This window comes from Nycticebus coucang, chromosome 20 (genome assembly GCF_027406575.1).
Source record: "Nycticebus coucang isolate mNycCou1 chromosome 20, mNycCou1.pri, whole genome shotgun sequence".
In the NCBI taxonomy this organism is placed as follows: Eukaryota; Metazoa; Chordata; class Mammalia; order Primates; family Lorisidae; genus Nycticebus; species Nycticebus coucang.
This window is the reverse complement of record NC_069799.1, coordinates 9112728-9137283: the sequence shown is the minus strand read 5'-3', so window position 1 is coordinate 9137283 and position 24556 is coordinate 9112728. Positions and strand designations below refer to the sequence as shown.

Below are 24556 nucleotides of genomic sequence, written 5' to 3'. Positions count from 1 at the left end.
GCTCACCCATATATTATTTAAATATCGGTTAAAATCAACGATGGAGATTTTAATCAGCTTGATTTAATCATTTCACATTGTATACATAAAAAAATGAAGTGTCTCCCAAGGAATTCCTTTGCCATAGCTGGTTGTGGTGAGTTTTAATTATTCCCCACTGAACACAACTTTTTAGGGAATCAGAATGTCAACTTTTTCCATCTTTTGTCTGTCCATGTGATACCAAAAGTGACCAGTTCTCTCAAGGTAACCCTTATCTTTTTGGCTTCATTTTATTTGGTTTCTTTGCTACTGTTATCAAGAAAATAGCTACTCCACTGGTAAATTTTTAGAAAAGAAATCTTGGGAAACATAGGGATATTTAATAGTGAAAGAGCTGTGAAAAATGGGTCACTTAGTATGCCAGAGTAACTTTTCCCATAAAGTAAGGAAAAATAAAACATGATCAAATCTGTTTATTTTTCAATCATCATTCACCTGAGGACATAACAATACTTTCTTTGATCTTTTCACCTCTTCTTTCTTTCTTGCTATTTTTTCTACATGTCTCTCCTCTCTCTCTACATATGTCTATCCCATCCTTTTTTCTTTCTAAATCTTCTTTGCTCTTCCCTCAGCCCCTACCTGTCTTTATATTTTTCTCTCTTCTTTCCCCTTCTCTTTTTCTCTTCTCTGGATACAGATGAAATTAAATAACTTATTTTTATTCTGTATTAGATATATTTGAAAACATTTTTTCTACTTTAAGAAGTGTCCTCTGAGGAACTCTTTTTCCCTTGGTCTGTAAATGTGCAGTGACAAAACCGAAGTAACAAGTCTAATTTTTTAAAAAGTTGGAAAAAAGTAGTTTATGTCATTTTTCTGGAAGATGTGAGGGTTCTTGGTTAAGTCTTTCCCCAATAGTAAAAAGGGAAATGAATTCCCACTCCTTATTATGTATATTATCAAATGATTAGTTTAAACTGATTTATGAGAATAAAATTGGTTAATTTCATTGACAGAATCACTAACTTATATAGTGTTTTAGTGTGAATTAGAAAATTATGCCCCCTCTTTGAAATGTTATTTTCAGTTGGAAAATTATTCTTAATAAATTGATTTTATGAATAAACCTCATAATTTACTGTAATTTGCCAATTTATAGATTTCAATTATAAATATTTACATTTACGACTTTTACAATGTGACTGGTACCCTAAGGCTGTGCAGTGTGCAGCCCTAGACACAGATGAGGTAGGCTGTGGGGGAGTTCTGAGTTATACTGGTATGAGCTTTGGGGGTAATATCCTGAAATTTCAGAAAAATTTAAGCTTTTAGATTTCATAGGAGGAAAATATTTTTAAACATGTAGTGAGTTTTGGCTAATGGAGTATTGTTGGATTGCTCTTTACTCTAACTTTATTAGTGGGCACCTAGGCACCTTGCTTACTTTTTTTTTTTTTTTGCCTAGCTGTAATTATTGAATTACTGGAGTATAAATAGAAGGAAGGTTTTTTGATTAGTCAAGAATGAGCATGCTGGCTGGCATTTATTATAAACCACATTTAACATGATGTTCTTCAAGCAAGGTCTAGTTGGCACCTTGAAATTTAACAAGGTAAGAATAAATGTGAATACACTCATATATAAGAGTACAGCAAAGAGTTGGTACCAGCAAGCGTTAAGGGTCTTAAAGTACTTCTAAGAAAGCATAATTTCTCAGTGAGTTATAACTGAGTGTGACATTTGGCCACTGACTGCCAAAATGTTCTTATGAAAGAAAATTTCCTGGCTGGATCAAAAAGGTGCAATCAGTAGGAAATACATTTATTTTGTCCTTCAAAAGTACTCAAATCATGTCTTTAAAATTAAAAAACATTTAAAGCAAAGCATTAAAGTAAAATCATAAATAAGACAAATATAGATGAATTTAAACTGAGCAAACTTAATGACAAATGCATCAGGTATCTGTGCATTTTGTGCAAAGATCGTCTACAGTGGTAGTTTCAGTGGCCAAACAGTGCTGTTACTGAAATGATCTCGATAAAAATGACATGCCTAAATGCCCACCAACCCAGGAATGGATTAACAATTAATTAATATGTACACCATGGAATACTATTCAGCCATTAAAAAAAAATGGAGACTTTACATCCTTTGTATTAACCTGGATGGAAGTGGAAGACATTATTCTTAGTAAAGCATCACAAGAATGGAGAAGCATGAATTCTATGTACTCAATTTTGATATGAGGACAATTAATGACAATTAAGAACATGGTCGGGGTAGGGAAAGGGAGAGCAGAGAGAGAAAGAAGGAGGGAGGGGTGGGGAAAGGAAGAGCAGAGAGAGGGATGAAGGGAGGGGGGTGGGGCCTTGGTGTGTGCCACACCTTTTGGGGACAAGACAGGATTGTAAGAAGGACTTTACCTAACAAATGCAATCAGTGTAACCTGGTTTCTTGTACCCTCAATGAATCTCCAACAATAAAAATAAATAAATAAATAATAAAAATGGCATACCATTAACAGCAGAGTTATTTCTTAGGCTTTTGTCAATTGATTCAAATTCTAAAATTTCTTTTAAATTTGTCAGCCAAATGACAATAATTCTGTCAGTAGGTAAGAGTCTCCCAGAAAAAGCCCTCAAGATACAAACTACCTTTGTGACCATCCACGGAGGTTCTAGTAACTCAGTCTTATCATCAGGATCTGAAATGTGAGCTTTAGGGTTGGCCGGGTGGGGCACGTTTCATACATGGTTGGGCTTGGGTTGGTAGTGGCTCATGTAGGTGTGACAGGCAGATGATCCTCTGTTCTGGTGCTTTTAGCTCTTCTGACCTTGTCACCTGTCACTTCCCAGTACACAGGCAAACTGTTACTCCCCCCACACTGTCATTGCTCCTGAAAATTATACCAAACGTCAATGAGTTATCTCCTTGATCTCTGATGGATCCTTTTGTGCTGATGAGCAGCACCACAAGCTCTTGCCTGACTTGTGTTCAAGATCTGGTCACGGTGTGACTGCAGGTTTGAACGCTCAGAATCAATTTCTTTATCTACATAATGGGGTTAACAGAGCTTTCCTGGCAGGGTTTCTGTGAGGATTAACTGATGAATTTGCATTAAAGTCTCAGTAAATGTTCATCAACACGTTTTTTCTATTGGAATGTCACATTCGCCTACTTAATCTTCTCAACTCTTTGATCCAGTATCACATACTAAACTATGAAATCTCAAGAAGGGCAACATTACTAACTCACTGTACAGTTTCTACAGGGGCAGTCCTGTTCAATGCATCTTTTCATTGAGTCCCTAGCTTTTCTGTCCTGTGAGATTTGCGTTATGCTGAATTCTACACTAGGACTCTAGGTTTCTGTTTCTGTAGCTCAAACTACAGCCATGTGCATGGTCCTGAAGCAGAATTTGGAGTGAAGATATACTTACTTATGCTTTTATCGGGTGGGGGGAAATTTTCATGTGATAGGTTTAACAGAATGCATTGCAACAAGTGACACTTTACTGAGATCTACACTTAGTTGGAAAAATATAATGTAGATGGAAAAGATAAAGATCCCGGCACTTACAAATGATTCTTTTTTGTTTGTTTGGGGTTTCTTTAGTTTGTTTGTTTAGTGGGAGGTATGGGATAGGGATGAATTAAGTTTTGGAGTTTGTATGATACCTAACTCAAAGGAACACACAAATAACAGTTTTACATACACAACACTGTTTTTTTTTTTTTTTTTTGTAGAGACAGAGTCTCACTTTGTTGCCCTTGGTAGAGTGCTGTGGTATCACAGCTCACAGCAATCTCCAACTCCTAGACTTAGGTGATTCTCTTGCCTCACCCTCCCAAGTAGCTGGGACTATAGGCGCCCACCACAACGCCCCGGTATTTTTTTGTTGCAGTTTGACCTGGGTCGGGTTTGAACCCACCACCCTCGGTATATGGGGCCAGTGCCCTACCCACTGAGCCACAGGTGTTGCCCTACACAACACTCTTAAGCAGTGATCACAATATGTAGATACTTTTACAATGGTTATAGGTCCTTCTCTCTCTTTTGTGTCTTTAATTTATAATTATGTAAACCTACCAAGCCTCTGAGGCAGCCATTCAGGGCAAGATTTAGATTCTTATCTCTGTTCTTAATTCTGGGTTAATAAACCTTATAGCTTTTCCCAATTCTTTAATTCTTGAAGGAAATAAACTTCTCTTTGGTTTTGAAAAACCACAGAGATGGACCCACAGAGATGGCCTTTTCTCTCCCAGCTGAAGAAACTTGGGTTCTGTCATCATCTTCTGACCATCTTTCCCCTTACTTGGGCAATGAAGGTCCAGAAGTTACATCTTCTTTCCAATTCTTTGGGAATTCACTGGAAGTTTTCTTTTCTTAGCCTCACTTCCAAAATCTTTTACAACAGAGTTATTTTCATTCTCACGATGGACAGAAGTTTTGAGAAACTACTTGTTGGGCTTTTTTTAGACATGCTTTCAAAGGCTTGTGTGAAGCACAGAGTGACGACAGCCTTCATCCTAAAAATAAAAGACGTGGAGGGGAGGGGCAGCAGGAGGAAGTTCTGCTGAATAACCTCACTGCCATCCTCTTTTCCCTGGGATGCTTGGAAGGAAGCTATGAATTTCTCAAGATTACCTCAAGGGAAGGGTTTGTTCTTTAGCTGCTCTTTTATAAAAAAGGGAAATGTCTTATTTCAGAAAGAGGTTAGAGGTTTAATGAAATACGACCAGTATTTATTGTCTCCAGTATGCCAGCTAGCAGCTTAGATATAAGTGTCAACACCGTAAACAATGTAAGATGGACAGAAACAGAAACAGAATACAAAAATGGGATAGAAGGTTAAAATGGCTTTCAGTAAAGATAGCACCTGCCCCCAGGTGGGCCATAAATCTGCTGTAAGAACTCCTGAGTAGCCAGGGCTTCCAACCACAGTGTCCATGAGGTAAACAGGCAAACAAACACCACTGCTCATGTGAAACGTAAGTATTCTTGGTTCCAAAGATAGATGGAACATTCTCTAGTGTCTTAAACAATAAATATTTATTAAACATATACGATGTGCCAGATTTTGTGTTCTGTGCTAGAGAATAAGACATAAATCTCACGTTCAAAGAATGTAGAGAGTTCCAGCTAGTAGTCTTGAATTCTTCTAGCTCATAAGTATACTTTGAACTTCGGAGATTTGGGGAACATTAGTGATGGACAAAGGATGTGAGAGATCAAATTAGAACTTCATTTTTATTTTCCTCTGTTTTGAGACTTATTGCTCCTTATCATCATTTAAAAAATACGAATCCCAGGCCAGGCACAGTGGCTTAGGCCTGTATTCCCTGTACTCTGGGAGGCCAAGACAGGTGGATTGCTTGAGCTCAGGAGTTCAAGACCAGCCTGAGCAAAAGCAAGACTCCATCTCTAAAAAAATGTGTGGTTGGTGCCTGTAGTCCCAGCTACTCAGGAGGCTGAGGCCAGAGGATCGCTTGAGCCTAAGAGTTTGAAGTTGTTGTGAGCTACAATGCCACAGCACTCTACTGAGGGTGACAGAATGAGTCTCAAAAAAAAAAAAAGAAAGGGAGAGAGAGACAAAATGTGAATCCCATGAAATTTAGCTTGGGCTTGTTTGGTTTGCCCTTCTATTATTTGCTTAATTTTGGCAAGTGGACTGTTTGAAGTATTTAGTAGAGGAAAAGGAAAGCAGAGTTCACACTCTGCTATGCATGACCATTTCTTTCAGTATTGAAACAGAGAGGTTTTCCTTCCTGCATTTGCCCAGTGCTCTCACATCTTTCAGACATTTCTACCTGATTTGGAGCAGAGAGGAAACTTAAAAGACTTAGGAAACCACTCAGGAGATAGGAGCCTCCTGGAGCCTTGGGATTCATCAAAACCCACAGTAGCTTAAAGCACTGAGCCGGGGGTGGGGGGTGTCTGATATGTCCAGTTAGTCCTGGGGTGAGTCCAGTGGTCTGAGCTGAAGTCCTTCCCATGGTTCCCTTTCTCAGCAGTTGGAAAGGAATAGCGTCTTCTCCCTCTTTCCTTCCGATGCGCAGTGGAAGCTCCTTTCTGGCACATTCTTCCTTTCACTTCTGTACCACGTTGCCCTCGGCTGTCCCAGAATTCAGTTGTGATCAGGAGTGACTAAACTTTGCCAGCCACAAAAGCATTTCTGAGTCTGTGGATGTTCAGCAAGTGTCTAATATTAATAAATATCTCCAAATTAAAAATGCTAATTATGTGGATGTCATGATCACCCCACCTTAAAAAAAAAATCCTTTTCAGAGTGAATTTTTATCTGCTTAATGTCCACTCTGTGTGAACTGGGGCTGACAATCCAACCCTGACCTTTCCTGCAGGTCACACGCAATCCTGTCCCTTGCTCCTGGGCTTTTCCTTGATCTTAAGCATCTCCTGGTGGAAAATGAGTTGATGTGGATTCTCACCTGTTCACCAAAATACACCCTAAGAAGGATAAATATTTCATAGAATTTGGAATTTTCCAAACTCTTATCTTTAATCTCTCAAGGTGATGCTCTAATTTTTTTTTAAGAGGTAGCATGATGACGTAAAGAGATTTAGATTTTAATTCAGAACTAACTAGTGAGTATGTAACTTTGGTAAAATTATTTCATTTTCTGAGCTCAGAGGATAATAGTGGTACCTCACATGTGGAGTTACTGTTATAATTAAATACGTTAGTTCATAAAATATTTAGTACTGCGCAGTGCCTGGCACACTATAAGCTTCTGTTAACATTTGGTTGTTATTAACAGTAGCATTTTAGTTACAATGAAATGAGATGAATTGTACAAAGTTTTTAGTGCAGTGCTGAGCATGTGGTCCACAGGAGGCACTTAGTGAATGTTGGTCCCTCGTTTCCTATTTATATCCTCAACTTCACTTTATTTTTTTCTCTTTTACTTTACCCTACCAAGGCTTTGCAGAGGAGCTCAACCAATGCTTATAAGCATTGCTTAGAATTCTGGGACCTCACAGAGACTAAGCTCAAAGCTAAGTAATATCTAAGCAGTGACTCTGGCCACTGGAAACATTTTTAGTCTTCACAGCTGGAGAGGAGAGAGGCAGAGAGGCTGGTGATGCGGCTATACATGTCACAGTGGCCCAGACAGGGCCCACCCTTCCGGCAGAAAGGATGTCCCACTCAAAATGTCAGCAGCACCAAGGTCGAGAAAGTCTGGTCTCAAATCCATATTCTTTTGGATTTCCAGGAACTGGAAAACTTCAGAATGGGTGACAAAATGAGGGGTGATGCTGAGTTTGAAGTTGTAAATAACTGACTCATTTATAGAACTTAATATTCAACAAAAATAGCTGTCTTCCTCATGACAGTTATATTAAAATACCATATATAATATTATAAAATATATATTTGGTCTTTGTTCTATTTCCCAGTACTTGTCCTTTTGTATGCTAATGAGCTGGGAGCTGGCTGCTTCAAGGCTGGAGGCTGGTGACTGGCTAGACCAGGCCCTGCGTAGAAGGTCGGGGCTTTCCACCCCAACCCCAATCTTTGGTTGGAAGCAGGAGCTAAACACCGATTGATGGCCAGTGGCAACGATTTAATCAGTTGTGCCCGTGTAAGGAAGCTTCCATAAAACCCCAAAACGCCTGGGCCTTGGGAGTCCCCAAGCAGCTGACCTGGAGGGGTCCTGCAGGGTGATGAGCGGGAGAGGGCGTGGAAGCACTCCCTTCTCTTATGCCTTGGGCTGTGCATTCTTCATCTGTATTCTTCGTCATGTTCTTTAGAATCAACAGGTGGATGTAAGTAAAGCATTTCCCTGGGTTCTGTGAGCTACTCTAGTGAAGTCTTAGAGCCCAAGAAGGGGTTCATGGGATCCCCGGTTTGTAGCTGGTTGGTCAGAAGCAAGAGCAAAGTGACCTGGCTTGTGCCTGGAATCTGAAGTGGTGGTGGGGGCAGTGTCATGGGACCGAGCCCAGCAGCCATGAGTGGGGTCAGACACGGTGTCCAGGCACAGTGAGAACAGGTGAGTTGGAGGATGCCAGCTGCTGCCTGTACAGAGCTCCCTGATGGCCTGATGTCTGGGGAAGATCTCTCACATGTCCGGAGTCAGAAGTGTGTAGTGAAGCGCAGAAGGAGACCGACTTGTTTTCTACACCATCAGACCATGTATATGGCATAATGCACCATATAACCAAAAAAACGGGTATGGTTCCTGTTTCTCACCAAACTACATTTTGAATCCACCCTCAAACCAAATAGGCATGTTTTGAGAATTCCTGGTGCATAAAAGTGGTTTTAAGCTCTTGAAGGAGATCAGTATCGAGAAATTCACAAACAGCAACCACAGTGAAATAATACTTGGGGTCTGTGACCCTCGGACAACCTGTGGCCTTGGGAGGAGGGGCCCTGGGCCTGCTGGCAGCTCCCACAGACCACCAGTCCACTCCCGGACTGTTGTAGCAGCTTCAGTCCTAACACTGACCAGAAGTTGGGCACTGGGTGTAAAGGTTTAAAGAAGAAAATTATATGAGAAAGTATGAAAGTATGAAGATTGACAATAAAATCCTGTTGAATGTACTTTCCTTAAGATGCAGACATCTTAATTCATACCCTTTTGCCTCCTGTTATCTCAGATCAAATGCTATCAGCAGTGTCTGATGTGTCTCAATAAAACCATGCCTGTTTCTTGGTAACTGTGAGGAAGACCATTATTTTTGATCAGCTTGGTGGGGGGGGGGGTAACAGAAAGCAAAGGTTGACACAGAGAATATTTTAATTTATTTTTTGCCAAGAATATGTTAAATATTTCTTATGTTGCACAAAGATGGTTTAATGACTTTTTGACATGGAGATAGTTGTGTATTTTCAGTATGTATACTGCAGATTAGAAGCAGAGGCTAGCTATCCAGGGAGTAAAGAATGACTGGATTGGGAAAGTGAGCTGAGCGTTTGGTGCTTTTTCCCCGGGGGAGCATTTGCTCTGTGTGGAAGGGAACTCTGAGCCCAGGAGGCTGCGAGGCACTTCAGACAGCCTGGCAGAGCTGTGGGTGGAAATGATCCCTGAGGCTGTCAGGTGGAGGCTTGCTGACCTTCCTGTTCACTTTGTGTTGTGCCTCTGAAAGGCTGTGTCATTAGAGCAGTAGTCAACCTGAGACAGACAGGTCCCCACAGGGGCCATAGTCAGGTTTGCATATCTCAATTTATGAAGTCAGAGTGAGGTGATCCTGAATGGCTAGTGTCTTGGGGGCCTGGCAGAAGCAAATGGAAATAATTTTTGGAAAAGATGACATCATCCTAGTCTTAACATTATTTTTATAAATAATTTTGCAGATATGATATCTGGAACCTGATAAAAATTTCTAGATATTACAAGATAACATGGAAACAAACAAGAGAAGACAAAAATAGAATAGGAACATAAGGGCTTCAGATATTGAAGGCATAAAAATAGATTTAATGATTTCTACTTTGCATCTTACATTGAAGAATTTAGAAGATAAGAATTAGAACATTGTAGGAAATTGGAAATGACAAATCAAGACCCAAATGAATATTCTAGAAGTAGAAATATAGTAAAGGAACTTATGAACTCATGGATGGGTTTAATGGTAGATTTTTTGGAGCTGAGGAAAGAATTGCTGAATTACAAAACAAGTAATTATTCAGAAAGAAGCAAATAGAAGACAATGGAAACAAAATAATAGCCAATTTAGAATTTTGCACTCATTGAATGTATCCTTCAAGAATGAAAAATGAAATAAAACTATTTTAAGACAAATGAAAACTGGGAAAATCTTTGAAGACATTGTGCTAAAATGAATACTAATAAAGGGTGTTCTACAGGCATTAGAAAATTATTCCCAGGTAAAAGAACAGAGATAAAGGAGTAAAGAATAATAAAAGTGGAAAAATATGGAGACCCATGTAAATTAATATTTACTATGTACAATAAGAATAATGTGCATAAAAGAATTAATCATATCTATAAATCATATCTATAAAAACTCAATTATATGAAGAATAAAAAATCACAATATATAAATTGAGAAAAGAATAAGTGGAGTTAAAATGCTTACATGTCCTTAATTAGTCAAGACTGCAAGTTGTAATGTTGTAGGCTAAATAGTAAAAGAGCAGGAACAGAAGAGATAACTTCTGAGAAAATAAGGAGGGAATTGCATTGTAAAATAATTAAAAGAGGAAAAAGTGGTCTTTTCAAAAATGGACTGTAATGAATACTGTCCAGATGGAAAAAACCAAAGCAAAGAAACCCTGAAACTTAACCCCTACATAAAAATCAACTCCAGGCAGATTGTGCTCTATATGTGAAAGGAATAACAATAACAATAATTGCTTTATGACCTTGGGGTAGGGAAAGACTTTTGAAACGGAACAACAAAAGCACCAACCAAAAGGAAAAGATTGACAAAATTTGGCTGCATAGAAATTAGAAATTGCTTTAATTAAAAGATCTTGCTCAGAGAGTGAAAAGGCCACATAATATAAGATGTTTGCAACAATATAGCTACAAAGGTTTGTACTTAAAGAATCCTATGATGAATACAAAGAAGAAATAATTCAATAGAAAGTGGTCAAGGGACTTGAATAGACATCGCACAAAACAAGACATCCAAATGGCCAGATAAAGAAAGGAAAAGGCATTTGACGACATTAGCTATCAGAACTGCTAGGAAATATCACACCACATTAGCTAAAATTAAAATTACATTAATAGATGTCACCAAGTGTTGGTGAAGATTTGAGCAAGAAGAGTTCTCATACCCCTAGGCTTGGTGAGACTGTTATTAGGTATAGGCACTTTGGCAAATTACTTGACATTAAACTTCAAGATGTGACTACCCTGTGGTCTAGATATTCCTAGGCTTGTACTTGACAGCTGTGTGTATATTTGTGCACCAAGAGACATATCTGGGAATGATCATAGCTGAAATATTTGTAATAGCTCCAAACTGTAGACGACTCAAAATATCCATCACCAGTAAAACGAACAAGTTGGCATATTCATACAATGAAATATAATACAGTAATGCAAATGAATGAGCTACAAGCAAATGGAATGAATCTGACAAACACAATGTGTGAAGGACGCCAGAGAGAAAGGAAAATATTCTGTTTTATTTCGTTTATATGATGTTTAAAAATGAGGCAAAACTAAAATACAGGGCTCTGGGATACATGCTTTGGTAATAAAACTACAAAGAAAAATAAGAAAGTAATTGCCACAGTAGTCAGGATAGTTATCTTCAGTGGGCTTGGGGCAGAGGCTACAGTTACTGAGAGGGGGTGTGAAGGGTGTTTGGGGGGCACCGGAAATGCTTTATTTCTTTACCCTTGTGGTGGCTACATGAGAGAATCCCTTTGTGATAAATACTTCCACTGGCCTTTTTCATTTCACACATGTTTCTGTATGTGTGTTGGCATTTATATTTAAAAAGCAGGTACTGAGGCAAATAAAGCAAAAGATGACTTGCTTCCATGCTGAGGGAGCCAAGCTATGGGCCCTGAATACATAACTGGAACTTTTATTGGTAACCTCACTCCCTGTTTATAACATAAATAATGCATCCACAGGGGTGTAGTGATAAGCTGTCAAAACGAGGAAATGGAAATATGTTCCCGTTTTCAATGCCTATTCAAGTTGGCCACTTTCCAATTTCTTGGGGCTTTGAGAGTTTTATAGGCATTCATCAGAACAGGTCAGCTTTGATTTAAAAATCTGACTTGAGGGAAGATCTCGAAAGACAAACACTTTGTGAGAGAGCCATGCTTTCTACACGTGTATCCACAGCACAGGGTTGTGACTGGTATTATCTGCAGCTACTGATAATAGTGAAAGAGAATCAGAGCAAACATTTTCAAACATGCTGTGAAATATTCATTATGTTGAGTGCTCAGAGATCTCTGAAAGAACTGTTTTAAGTTATTGTAACTAAAACGCAGGGTGGATTTCCCTTTTTTGTGTCAATGCATCAGAAACAAATACTACTCATTCTTATGTTCTAGTATTAAAACTATAAGCTACTGAATTTTGAAACATAACTTAAGCTATATCACTTAAGTGTTGATAATTGTAATGAAAAGAATGTCTTTTACAAGAAAAATTACAGTTCTTGAGGGTTGTGTCCTGGTAATGAGCCAAGTGTCCTATTGAAGAATGGCAGTAGGTTGGCTTGGCATATGAGAGAATTCTGGACATTTAAATTTTTACATAAACCTCAAATGCAATATATTTAACTTAAAATTGATAATGGCAGATTGGTACTGCTGACACTTTACTGGTCATACCAGACTTTATAAATGTAAATTTTATCTAAGACTTTAATCCAACACACATTTGTTGAGCGTCCACCATGTGGACTTGAATGGAGCAGTGTTGGCAATTTCAGCCTCCCGGGACATAACATCTATGAAGAAAGACATACAAGCAACACGCTGTGACCACGGGTTGACGGTCTCCACCGGACTGGGTGCTGTGCTCTGCTCAACACTTTGCATACTCAGTTTCCATCTTTACAATGACCTTGCAAGGTGACTACCTGTTATTGTCTTTTTAGAAAAAGGAAGCTGAGGCTTAGAGAGGTTAACTGACATCCTCAGGGTCACAGAACTAAGTGACAATGACCATGAAAAAGCAGAATGGTTTTACCCCATGGCTCCCAAGCACATAACAAATACCTGGTTTTAGGCTTGTACATCTCTCACTAAGCTCAGAGGGACTCAATCCATTTGTATATAATTAAATAACATCAAGGCTACATCTGAACCACCACAACATGGGAAAATGATTTGTTCACAGCTTGCATGGAAAATAAAATTTCCTAGGCAGGAATCAAATAGCAAGTTTCATGAATAAAAGAGGTAGGGCTTGCTCCTGGTGGTATTTTCCTTTGACATGTTGGTAAAGGGGACCTTCAGAGAGAGATAACCTGGGTGACTGGAATGCAGGGGCCAAACTCTTACCTTTTGATTGATTTTCATCGTCTCCTCAGTGTGGTAGAGGAGGACCTTTTCCCCGGAAGAAGTCAGGTTAACATACACCTGGAGACAGGGGTACTGTGAGAGTTTCCAGCAGTCTGGACCACAGCTGAAGGAACAATTGAATGTCTCTGTGATGGACGCATTCAGCAAGGTGCACTGAGACTCTTCTGTCCACACGCTACAGAGAAGAAGTGGGAGTAAACACAGGCCAAGAGCTGACAGTGAGGAAGGTGTGATCAGAGGGGATCATCTCTCTGCTCCTGTGTCTGAAGAGTCTTTCCCAAGTTTATAATACAATCTACTGTGTAAAGTTTATGCCTTTGAATAGAGCAGCTTCAGGCAAGCTACAACATAACATATGAGGTCTGATAATTAAGTTTCTGAATTCATCCTAGAAAAAGTGCTGCATAGCTCATTGCTGAATATTACTATGGTCACCTGTGAAGTACTCTGCTTGGAAAGTTGTGCCCTGACACCAGCACCTTGTCTACCCTTCAAAGAAATTTTGGAACTCTTTTTCTGGAATGGCCATCTGAGCTTTTCTCGTATAGCACACAAAAACATGCAACAAAAATAATGAACACTTACTCATCAGGACAGCACCACACGTGGACAGGAACACAGCTGTGAGACCCTGATAGACCAAGGTTATGAAATCTTACCAAGTCGTCTGTATGGTGCTTCCAATATAAGTGCATGGTGACAAGATCACTAACTTAATTGTCAAACCTCATACAATGACAGCTCTGATGCTCGTTCCAAAAAAAGAGTTCCCAAGTTGCTTTGAAGAGTGGACTAGGTACTGGATTCAGTGCATAGCTTCCCAAGAAGAGTGCCTCACAGATGACCATAGGGATATCAGCAGTGAGGTTCCAGGACTTTTTCTAGGACAAGTTCATGAACTTAATTATCAGAACTCACAGACAAAATGGTGGTATGGGAGAACATTCTCAATGACTTCCATTGACTGTGGTATACTCCAGGGCTTGGCCTAAGTTAACCTTTTTCTTTGTTAGATTTGCTAGCAAGCGTAGAGCATGTATTAATATCACAACTTGCACCCACCTGTACTTCCACATTGTTACAGGGTTCTTGTCACACCCCAGCCCTTACTTCTGCTACGTTTTCCTCTGTAATTTCCTCATCCCACCCTAACCCCAATCCCAGCCCAGTTTGTAGATGGAGAAGGTATAAGGGAGAAGGGGAGTGAAGATGGCAGGTGGGTGGAGGGGATTGGGGTCCAACTTGACAGATGGAAGGACAGTGACATAGACCCTTGAGGTCTTTCTAATAAGGAATCAGAAGTAATGTGAGCCTTTGATCATACCAAGACTAATCGCTTATTGCATCCCCCTCACCCTAATTGGTGCTTTACATAAGTTGAGTTGAGTACTAATTCCTTTCATAGGTGAGTGAACTGAGAAATCTGGTGAGATGTGCAAGGACACATGGCTAGTAAGTGATTGGGAACTGTGATCCCACCTAACGCTGTCTTCCTCTGAGGCCTGAGCTCATTCTGCTGTGCTGTGCTGCCTCTCCATGAACAAAATGGAAAGGAAACTCTTCTAAGCAGAGCAACAGGTGAATAGGGTGCCCTGGCACCTCTCAGCTGGGAAGCTACCAGCTGCCCATCGGTCAACTTTTCATTTTAAAATACTTTTAATTTTATGATCAAGATTAACCTTTGTGATTAGGAAATAGCGCACTAGCAATTCATGGTTTGCTTCTGGGTGGAAGCTGATTACCGGGATGGGAAAACAACATGTTTTCTGTGTGGGTCAATGTCTTTTTGGTTGGCTTATATCGACAGCTCCCTGCCCCTTTGCACATGTGACATTTTATTCCAGAGGCAGGATCCTGGACCTGACCCCCTCTGGTTTGGCACGTTGTATTTTCCTGGAACAGGATGGTCAGATTTTGTTATATAATGAGGGGAAAAGCCTTGGATGGTTCTAAGCAGGAGCAAGGATCTGAAAACAGGTTTGGAATCAGGGAGAACTTGGGTCTTGAGGCGTCAGCAGTTTAGTGAGAGTGAGCACAGCTGAAGACCAACGGGAGACAGAGCGGGGCAGCCGTCAGTGTGAAAGATGATACCGTAATTTCAGCAAATTGCTGTATTTCAGCCAGATTTTTCTTCTAAAATGAAAGTATTAATTTAGATGGAGAAACAAGTGCCACAAAACAGTCTGATTTGCTTTTGGATTGAAACTTCAATTTTTTCTTTTATCTGAAAGGGTCTTTTTTCCTTCAGCTGAACCACCGTGTGACTCTTCCCCCCATTAGCTGTAGCAGAGCTGGGCTCACCCGTGTTTAACATGCCCAGCTTACAGACAACAGTCAGCTGGAGATGCTGGTGATGGGACTTACCACATGGCTTCCTTGAGGGGTGAGGGGGGAAGTCACTTGCTATCTCACTGCTATGCATATTTGCCTTCCTATCTATCCAGTAAACCTAAATTAAATATTAAAGTGAAAAGGATTCAAGTCTTCTTTTAAAGTGTTGATGCCATGTTTTTCAGCCCAGACCACATATTAGAGTCACCCAGGGAGCTTCGACAGAGACTGGTGACTGGGTCCCACTCCAGACCAACTAAATCTGACCTTGGTGGAGGGTGATGGCAGGGTGGTGCGGAGAGGAAGGGGATGAGGGTGGAGAATGGGCAGAGGTGTGAAGTGGCAGGAATAGGGATTCTGGAATTAATGGGACATAGGTCTGAACCCCAGCTCTGCCACATGTGGGAGCTCTGACACTGGGCAAATGGCCCTGGTTTTGCCACTTTCATGAGGAGTGTATTCCTATTGACCTCAGAGTGGTAGTGAGGGTTATACAGGCAATGCATGAAATGTCCCGGGCATGTAGTAGGCAGGTTATGCATAGAGCAATATTTACTGTTATTGTTAGATAACACCATTGAACATTATTATATACCAGACACTTCTCAAAGTTTCTATTAGAAGAGCAGGTGAGGAGAGTGACCTTAGGGTTGATTAAATGAAGGGGTAGGAGGGAGAGGAGAGGAGAAGCATTGGCATCCCGCCCGGGCATCACCTCTGCATGTAGGACCGCAGGAGCGTGATGCCCAGCAGGAAGTACATCATGATGGAGCACGCCATCATGGCCAGCCCCAGGAGGATGGCCCGGTCTTCTCCGGCCTTCAGCGCTGTGACTGTTTTCCTTTTGTCCAAGAGGTCGTGGTCCCTGATTTTTTGGTAAATATTTCTGAGGGAGAAAATGATACAGTCTTACAGAAAGTTCAGCGTTAACCAGCAGGCCTGTAGAAAGTGGATCAGTCTTTGCCTTGACTTCCTAGGGCTGAGAGGCCTACAAGAGGCCCCCAAACCTGCCTGAGCATGATGGAGCCCCAGTGTGTTACCACTGCCTCTCACCACGCTTAGCTATACGCACTGGCACAAGCACATGATTCATGCGTGGGCACCAACCCTGGGCACAAACAAGTTCCCTTTATTTCCCTTGGGGATCCATGTCTAGCTGTAAATTAATTTTCCTTCTCTCCAATTCTAAAGAAAGAAAATAATCCCCTCAATCCCCAGAATAATGCTTTGGCTCTGTTAACCTTACCCTTTAACCCAAAGATGATCATCCCTGGGCTTTTTATACTGTCTGGATATCTAATGGAGCACTGATTAGGATAAATGGCAACACACATCAGGTACCTGTCACATGAGTCCCTTACTTCCCCTCAGTAGAGACAGACAGCAATTATTTTGGTTAACATTTTTCTCAAGCTTAGGGAGGCCTGAGATCTATAATCAATGTAAAGATGTGGAGTGGTGACGCAGCCTTCTTTTCCTACACGTGTAAACACTTTTGTGAGTTAGATAAGTATCAGTCAAATCAAGGCCAGACCCCATAACTTTGGACTGTTTTTTGTTTTAAAGCAGCAATTCCAGGTAAGAAAGAGCATGAGACTGGGCCCCACTTCTCCTGAGCTGAGGCCCTGACTTTACTGCTTACTTGCCAGACCCCTTGTTTCCTGAGAAGTATGAGTAATGTTTAAATCATCCAGGAGAATGACCGACAGAGTCATAAATTCATTCAGAAGTGGGATATAGAGCTGAGGCTCAGTGATACAAATGTGAGAACATACAGAAATGGCTGCTACCCTGCAAGGGATTTCTAAACAACAGAATGGCAAGAAAATAGTGTATAAAGCTTAGGAATGGAGGACGGGACTTGAAAGGAGGTCTGAAGGGAAAGAAGAGAAAATGCCGGGGTGCCGGGTACTTGGGAGGTGCCTGAGAAACAGCAGTAGGAAGCCAGTGGTCAGGCTGGTGACCAGGACATGCTTGGGATCTCTGCTTCTATTCTGAGGAGGGGCACTTTGGATGGCAGAGCAGTGGGAGTGAGAAGTCGCTGCCCTTGGGGCCTGGACACAGAGGAGGACAAATAGTTGAAAATGGAAAAAGAAATACTTCAGTGATTTTTTTTTTTTTTTTTTAGCTTTAGGCAAAAAGCCAATACACACAAGAATAACTTCAGATTTTCCGTTAATATTTTTATCACTAATCACCCTTGTTGCTTGGGAAAGGAACCAGAGCAGAATCCAGTGTGGAACTTTACAGGGGAGGGGAAGAGATGCCTGTTTGTACAATCGTGTGTTTATTTAATGCTTATATTTAGCTTTGCCCTCCAGGATGGCCTGAGTGGTGTTTATGGCTGGTGTCTATTCTGGCTGGCTGGTCTATTCTGGGCTTGTTGTTTAGTATTTTGATTCCCTGTAGTGATGTGAGAATGTGTACGTTCTTAATATATTTCCATAAGGTTTTAGAGAAATATATTTTTACTTATGTTTAATATGTTTACTTATTAATCTAGGTATAAGCGTGCAAAATTAACCAAGTAGTTTATTATCATTATTATTTTAAAGTGCTCTTCAAGGGGTGGTTTATGTAAATCTTACTCTTGTTTTGAGGAATGGGCTCATTGTCTAGTGAGAGAGTCAGAGCTAAATAAAGGCCTTTGTCTATCATCTTTTCATGGCTCCTCCCTCCTGGCTGCTTCTCCTCATTGCTCTCCTGACTGCTCATTGTCATTGCCAGAGGCCCAGAAAGCCTAGATCTTTCCTTACTTTTCAGTTTCCAAGCCGAGGGCCCCTGGATTAGCAGGCCTGCCCTGCTTTTGGCTTCCACAGACAGGCAATCACCCACATTCTAAGTTTCCTTGTTCTTTTTTGAGCTTTTCTTTGGAAATTGTAGGATTTACATCAAAACTCTTTAAACTTGACCCTTTATGAGCTTGAATTAAAAACAAAAACATTGCCCATTAGTAGCTAAAGCCAGTGGGCAAGAAAACTTCTGAAGCAGGAGGAGAGGCTAAGCCTGAGTGGCTTCAAAGACGTGCTGTAAAGTAATAATCCAATGTCAGTTTGCTAACATTATTTATCAATATGTATTTAATTCTGATGGCCTCCACTGAGATCTGCATTTCCTGCAGGTGGAAGCCAGAGAGGAGGACACAATAGGCTCCCAATCCCAGAGAATGAGGCTGTCACACAGCATCACTTATGTCAGCCTATCCCCATAAAAGAGATGAAGTGTAATCAGTCAGTTATGTAACCAGAACAAGAAACATATAAAAATGATTCAAAGGGGTGATTCAAAAACAAATCACAATTCAAAAGTGGTTAACAAATGTTCTTTGTATGCTCTGCCGTGTGTGTGTGTGTTTGGGGAGGAAATGACTGGTTTCCACACAACCCAAAAGCATCTGGGAAGTCAGGATACTACCCAGCAAAATGAAATGGGCATATACCCCTGGGATTCATTCATGAATGATTGTTGAATTAATGGGTAAATGAAGAAATAAATAAATAAATTGGAAGAGCAAAGGGTCCAGTTTAGGTCCATAAACTTATACTGAGTGCTGGTAACCTCTTCTTATTGAGGATATGGCCCCTGCCCAATGGGAAGATAGACATAGAAATAATTATCAGCAGAGGGTGGTAAATTTAATGATGGAGATATTTAGAGAGAGTTATGAGGATACAGAAGAGGGGAAAATTTCCCAGCTTGAGGGACCATGACAGAGAACCTGGGTTGAGGTTAGGGAAGGCTTCCTGGAGGAGTACTTACCTTAAACAAACATTTGAGGGTGAATCAGAGCCAACAAAAACGACATAACAAGTCAAGGGTATTACAGACAGAAGGGCTCACATGAGCAAAGTGATGGAGACTTGCAATTGGATGGTGAGCATCAGAAACTACCATGCTTTATAGCACTGGGGTGAGTCTGGGAGGGGAAGTGGGGCGGTACCAGTTAGGGCCGTAACATGATTTAAAAATGGTAATGGTTAAGGGTCCTGTAACAGACTGAACCGAGTCTTAGATGAGCAAACAAGTGATAAGGGAACAGTATCTAGTAAGAATGTGAGAGAACAGGGGTAGTAGAGCATGACTGGGCTCCAGGATCTGGCATAGGGGGACAGTAGGCAGTGAGCTGGCTGGGTAGGCAGGGTCAGAGAGAAGGGATCATCTGTGTCTTCTGAAGTTAGAGGAGACATTGAAAGAATTTAAGCAAGTACAATGATTAGATATGCACTTTAGAAAGATCACCATACTGGTGTGGTAGGTTGTTTAGAAAGTTTATATCTGGAGGCAAAGAGACTTATCCTTAAACTCTCCCAATGTTTCAGATGTTATAAAGAAAGGAAGAGAGAGTGGAGATGATTTCACCACGGGTTTTAATGAGACTCTGTAGTTGGAAAAACTAAAGGCAGCATGGATACTAGAACATGCAAAGGCAGAAGAGAAGTCTGCAAAGAGTCCTGAAGCTGTTAGAGAGGTGATGAGGCGCCCGGTGGGTGCAGGAAACAGAAGAAGGAAGGGTATGAGTTAGATGTGAAGGATTAAGTAGTCTGAGGTTACTTGGCTGTGAACTTTTCAGGAATTTATGGCATACTGAGTACTTATGTGTGTGGCTCTCTGGCCCAGCGAGAACTGAACTACTCAAGAGTTAGAGTCAGACAACATTTATTTTTGTAGCCTCAGTCTCTTGGATTTACTAGGCTTACAAAACACGCTCTTTTTATATTGACTAGAAAGGGCTACAGTAAGCATAGGCTGGGAGGTAGTCAGCATTAAGAGGCTGAATGATTAATTAAAACTAAATAAATGAAGGAACCGTGGCTAGAACAGGCTTCTGCCTTCTCTCTTCCCATTAGTGCCTATGGGACTCTACCATCAACAAATTTAGTATTCCGTCTAGAAAAGAAAACATCAAACTTTTCAGGCACTGATAGCTCTGGTTTTCAGATTACAGGAAAAATTGCCCTTCTGTTAGATCCCAGGAGGGTGAACCCATGAGGGAATGGATTCCTGGGTACCTTCTGAGCTGAAATGAGCAGAGCTTCCATGTGTCTCTGTCCCAGGAGAACCCAACCCGTTATCTCACATGGCAGAATGGGCAAGCCACTGACAGACACGGCCACGGTTCTGCCTCTGTCCCCAGAGCCTTCCCCAGTTTCCAGAGGTGCTTCCTTGCATGAGTGTCCCCACTGTCTATTAGTTACAGAGTTTATTGATGGTCTTTGAGCTGGTAAGTATGTACTCTGTTTCCCCAAAAAGAAGACAGTGTCTTATTTTAAGGTGTGTCCCCAAAGATGCGCTAGGTCTTATTTTCAGGTGATGTCTTATCTTTCCAGTAAGTAGGTCTTATTTTTGGAGGATGTCTTATTTTCGGGGAAAGGGGTATTTTATGGTCCAATTTTATTAGTTTAATTCTTCTCTTTTGAATCATTTAATGTGTGCATTCTATTGAGAGCAATGTGTTTTTGAGCTTGGGAACAAATGATAGTCATACTTAATATACGCATGTATGTCATCAACGTGAGAGGTGTTGTCCATGAAGTTAATGTTATTATTGATGACTTATTAACCCATGAGACTTCCTAGCAATTCTTGTACTATTGTGACCCATGAATAAGACACTAAAGGGGAGAAAAAATTATGGAAACAAATGTAGGAATTATTTTTTAGTTTTGCCATTATAAAGCTTATCAGATCATACACTCTCCCAGTGATATCTCTAATATTTTAATTCTTACTTTTATCTGAATCAATAGCACATTAAATTTGATGAAAGGCTTTAGTGCAATATATAAAAGAACAGAAAATGAAGTGAATTGTTCAGATAAGTTAGGGCACCCCAGTAACCTGAAGAACCTTTGAGAAGTATTGCCTCTGCATTCATCACATTATTTGGCTCTTGTCCATAAATGGTAGAAATAAATGACAAAAATAACTAGAATGATATCTATGTATGGAAATAAAAACACAAAGAATTCAAAAGTTATAGAGTAAAATATGACAAAACTTAAGATATATTTAGAATCGAATGATATAAAAAACTATAGAATGACTAGTGGATATGCTAAAGCAATATATAGGTTTAAATGCTTATATTTAAAGAAATTATAAGAAAAATATAAGACATAAGAAAAAAGCCTAAAAATTAATGGGCTAAGTATTCACATTAGGAGGTTAGATAAAGATTAATAGACTATACTAAAAAATATATAAGGAAGGAAATAATCAGCATAAATAGAAATAAATGAAATAGAAGATAAACTATCTTCAAGGACCAGCAAATTCAAAGGTTAATTTTTTGAAATAGACAAACCAATGACAAAACTGATTAAGAAAAAAATATAAAAGGACCAAATTAATATCAGGAATTTAAAACCACAACTGCAAATACAGTGTGGATTAGAAAGAAGATATTTAAAACAACTTTATAATGAGACATTTGAAAACTTTGAACTACATAACTTACTGAAAAATACAGCAAAGTTTAACAAATAAACTTTCATATAACTTAATGAAACTGATTCAGAAATAACCAGAAAACCCAGATAGTTCTAAACCACAAAACGTTTGACCTGGTAATTTAAAAATATTACCACAGTGGAAACACCAGGCTCTGACGATTTATAGCTGAACCCTACCTATGTTATGGAAATCATTTTAGAATAGAGGAAAAGATGGAGTGCTACACAACCTATTTACGAAGTTAGAAACTTTGATATCAAAAGCAAATACAAACAACATAAAAAAGAAAATTACAGAGCCAATCTCACTCATATATGTAAATGCGAAAATTTTAAATATAAGTTAAATCAAGAAATATGTAAAAGCAAAAATATATTATCATGTTGGAGATATCACAGGAATATAATATTGCTCATTAATTTTTTAGCAATGTAAATAAATATATTACATAAATATATTAAAGGATTACAATAATATGACAATGTAATTAATGTAGAGAAAGATATTTGATAAAATTTAACATCCACTAATGATAAAAACTCATCACATTAGAAATAGATTAGAACACCCCTAATGTGATAAATAGCATATAAGGAGTGCTTTATAGTAATTTTGATGCTTAACGGTGAAATATGGGAAGAATCACCCATATGAACAAGAACAAAACAAAGGTACTCACTACATCTATTTTATTTCATGATTTATGGATTTATTAGCTAGTATAACAGCAAGAAAAATAAATGAGTGATATATTTATGAAAGAAAAAAGCTTATTATTCACTAGTGATATAATGATGAAGAAAATACAAAAGAATTGACAAATAAACTATTAATAGAAAAATTTAGCATACTTGTTGAAACAAAAACTTATATGCAATAGTCAAATTGCCTTTCACATGTCAGCAAAAACATAAAATGTAATTCAAATATTCAAAAAAGAGAGAATACTTAGGAATAAATGTAATAAACTATGTAAAGTCCTTTTTGGAGAAATTATAAAACTTTATTAGGAGACATTATGGAAGACAAATAAATAAGGAGATTAATCTTACTCATTCAGAGAAAGACTTGATGAGAAGGATGTACATTCACCACTAATGAAATGATATTTTCATAAAATTCCAATTAAAAATCCCAAGAGCTTATTTGGGAGTTGTAGTAGGTATAACTTGACAAGCTGATTCTAAAATCTACATGGAAATACGAGTGGCCAAGAATAGTAAACGCACTTCTGATTACAAAAGAACAAGATGAGTGACTTGTCCTATGGATATCAAGGTATATTATATGTATAAGGCTAAGGTCTGTAAACTCAAGTGTGGTGTCTGTCTAAGGGAGACATATCTAACCAGTAGAATAGGGTAGAGATCCAGAAAAGGTTCCATGCACAAATGGAAATCCAGTATACGACTTATGTGGTTTTAGATCAATGGGGAAAGGATAAACTTTCCAATAAATGGTACTGGGAAAATTAAAAAAATTGGATTCCTACTTCACACCCCATGCAAATGTCAATTCCAGATGATCAATGACTTAATTGCAGAAGGTAAAAAAATAAAATAGAGACAGACATTTGGAACCAAATTGAAAACCAAGATGAAACCAGTCTTTTATAGCCATCTGATCTTTGGTAAACCAAACAAAAGCATACACTGGGGAAAAGAATTCCTATTTATGGTGGTGGGAGAACTGGACATCCACATGTAAAAGACTGAAACTGGACCCACACCTTTCACCACTCACAAAAATTGACTCCATAGATAATTAAATCTAAGACATTATACGAGAAGAGGAGGGCATTGGTGTGCTCCCACTTAATGGGCACAAAGTGAAGGTGTATGGTATACCTCATGGTGTGGAACAAACTACAAGGACTCTACCTAACAAATGCAAATAATGTAACCTAGTTGTTTGTACCCTCACATTAACCTGAAATTAAAAAGAAAAAAAAAAAAAAGAATGGAGGATGAAGATAGAAATAGCATTTTGCATAAAACAGGTGATCAGAAAGAGGGCTAGCTTTGAATCAAAACAATGAAAAGAAAGTATAATTGACTTTAACTTCTGAGCAATAAAAAATTTGGTTCCTGAATTTTTAGTAAACTTTTCTTCCACTATGCATCTTTAATCTTGTGTCCTAGTGTTCTACTGTCTGAGGAGTCCCAGAATATGCAGTATCCTGAGAAGCTGGGCTCTTGTCTCAGGAAGATGTGATGTGGTGTGGAGAGGTGGATCCAGGGTGGCCTGGCCTCTGGGATGACCGCAGGGAGACAGCTGGAGAAGTTGGGTACACAGAGGCCAGATTTGTGGAATGAGAAAGCTGCGGGTGGAATAATTACCAGCAGTTTGGGGCAGTGGTGCCAGACAATCTAGTCAATTTATTTCCAAATAATTTACTTAAGAACCTTAATTATCTAGATTCATTAGCAGCCATCATCATCTCCATTTTAACCAGGATTACTGTCGCCAAGAGCATCTGAAACAGAGCCACAGATCCTTCTCAAAGTCAGTTTTAAAATCTGAGACTTATCTTACAAGAGATTGTGAATTGGTCAGTAAAGATGAAGCCATGGTCGAGACAGAGGCAGACGAACCAACATTAGACTGAGGATATTGACTGAGTGGCAGATTCTATTGCTTGTATTTGTTGGCTGTTTTTCATTAATTTCCTTTAATTTATAGGCTAAAGGCATGCAAATTGGGTTCATAAGCATTGGCACCCCAATCCCATAAATAAAGCTCGCTGAAAATGATTTCTTTGCAGTCAATATTTTAATCATTATAAATCCCATAGTT

General features: G+C 39.4%; 1 protein-coding gene across 3 annotated transcripts in view; it reads right to left on the bottom strand.

Moving 5' to 3' along the window:
- KCNMB2 (potassium calcium-activated channel subfamily M regulatory beta subunit 2) overlaps positions 1-24556 on the bottom strand; it is a 267653-nt gene that overhangs the window by 1957 nt on the left and 241140 nt on the right. For 2 of the 3 annotated variants that reach the window (XM_053573227.1, XM_053573228.1), the window contains 2 exons: positions 16023-16193; positions 12956-13151 (listed from right to left, as the gene is read on the bottom strand). In XM_053573227.1, the coding sequence (XP_053429202.1) occupies positions 12956-13151; positions 16023-16193 (367 nt within the window). The remainder of the gene's footprint in view (positions 1-12955; positions 13152-16022; positions 16194-24556) is intronic. The other variant, XM_053573229.1, reaches the window with a different exon arrangement.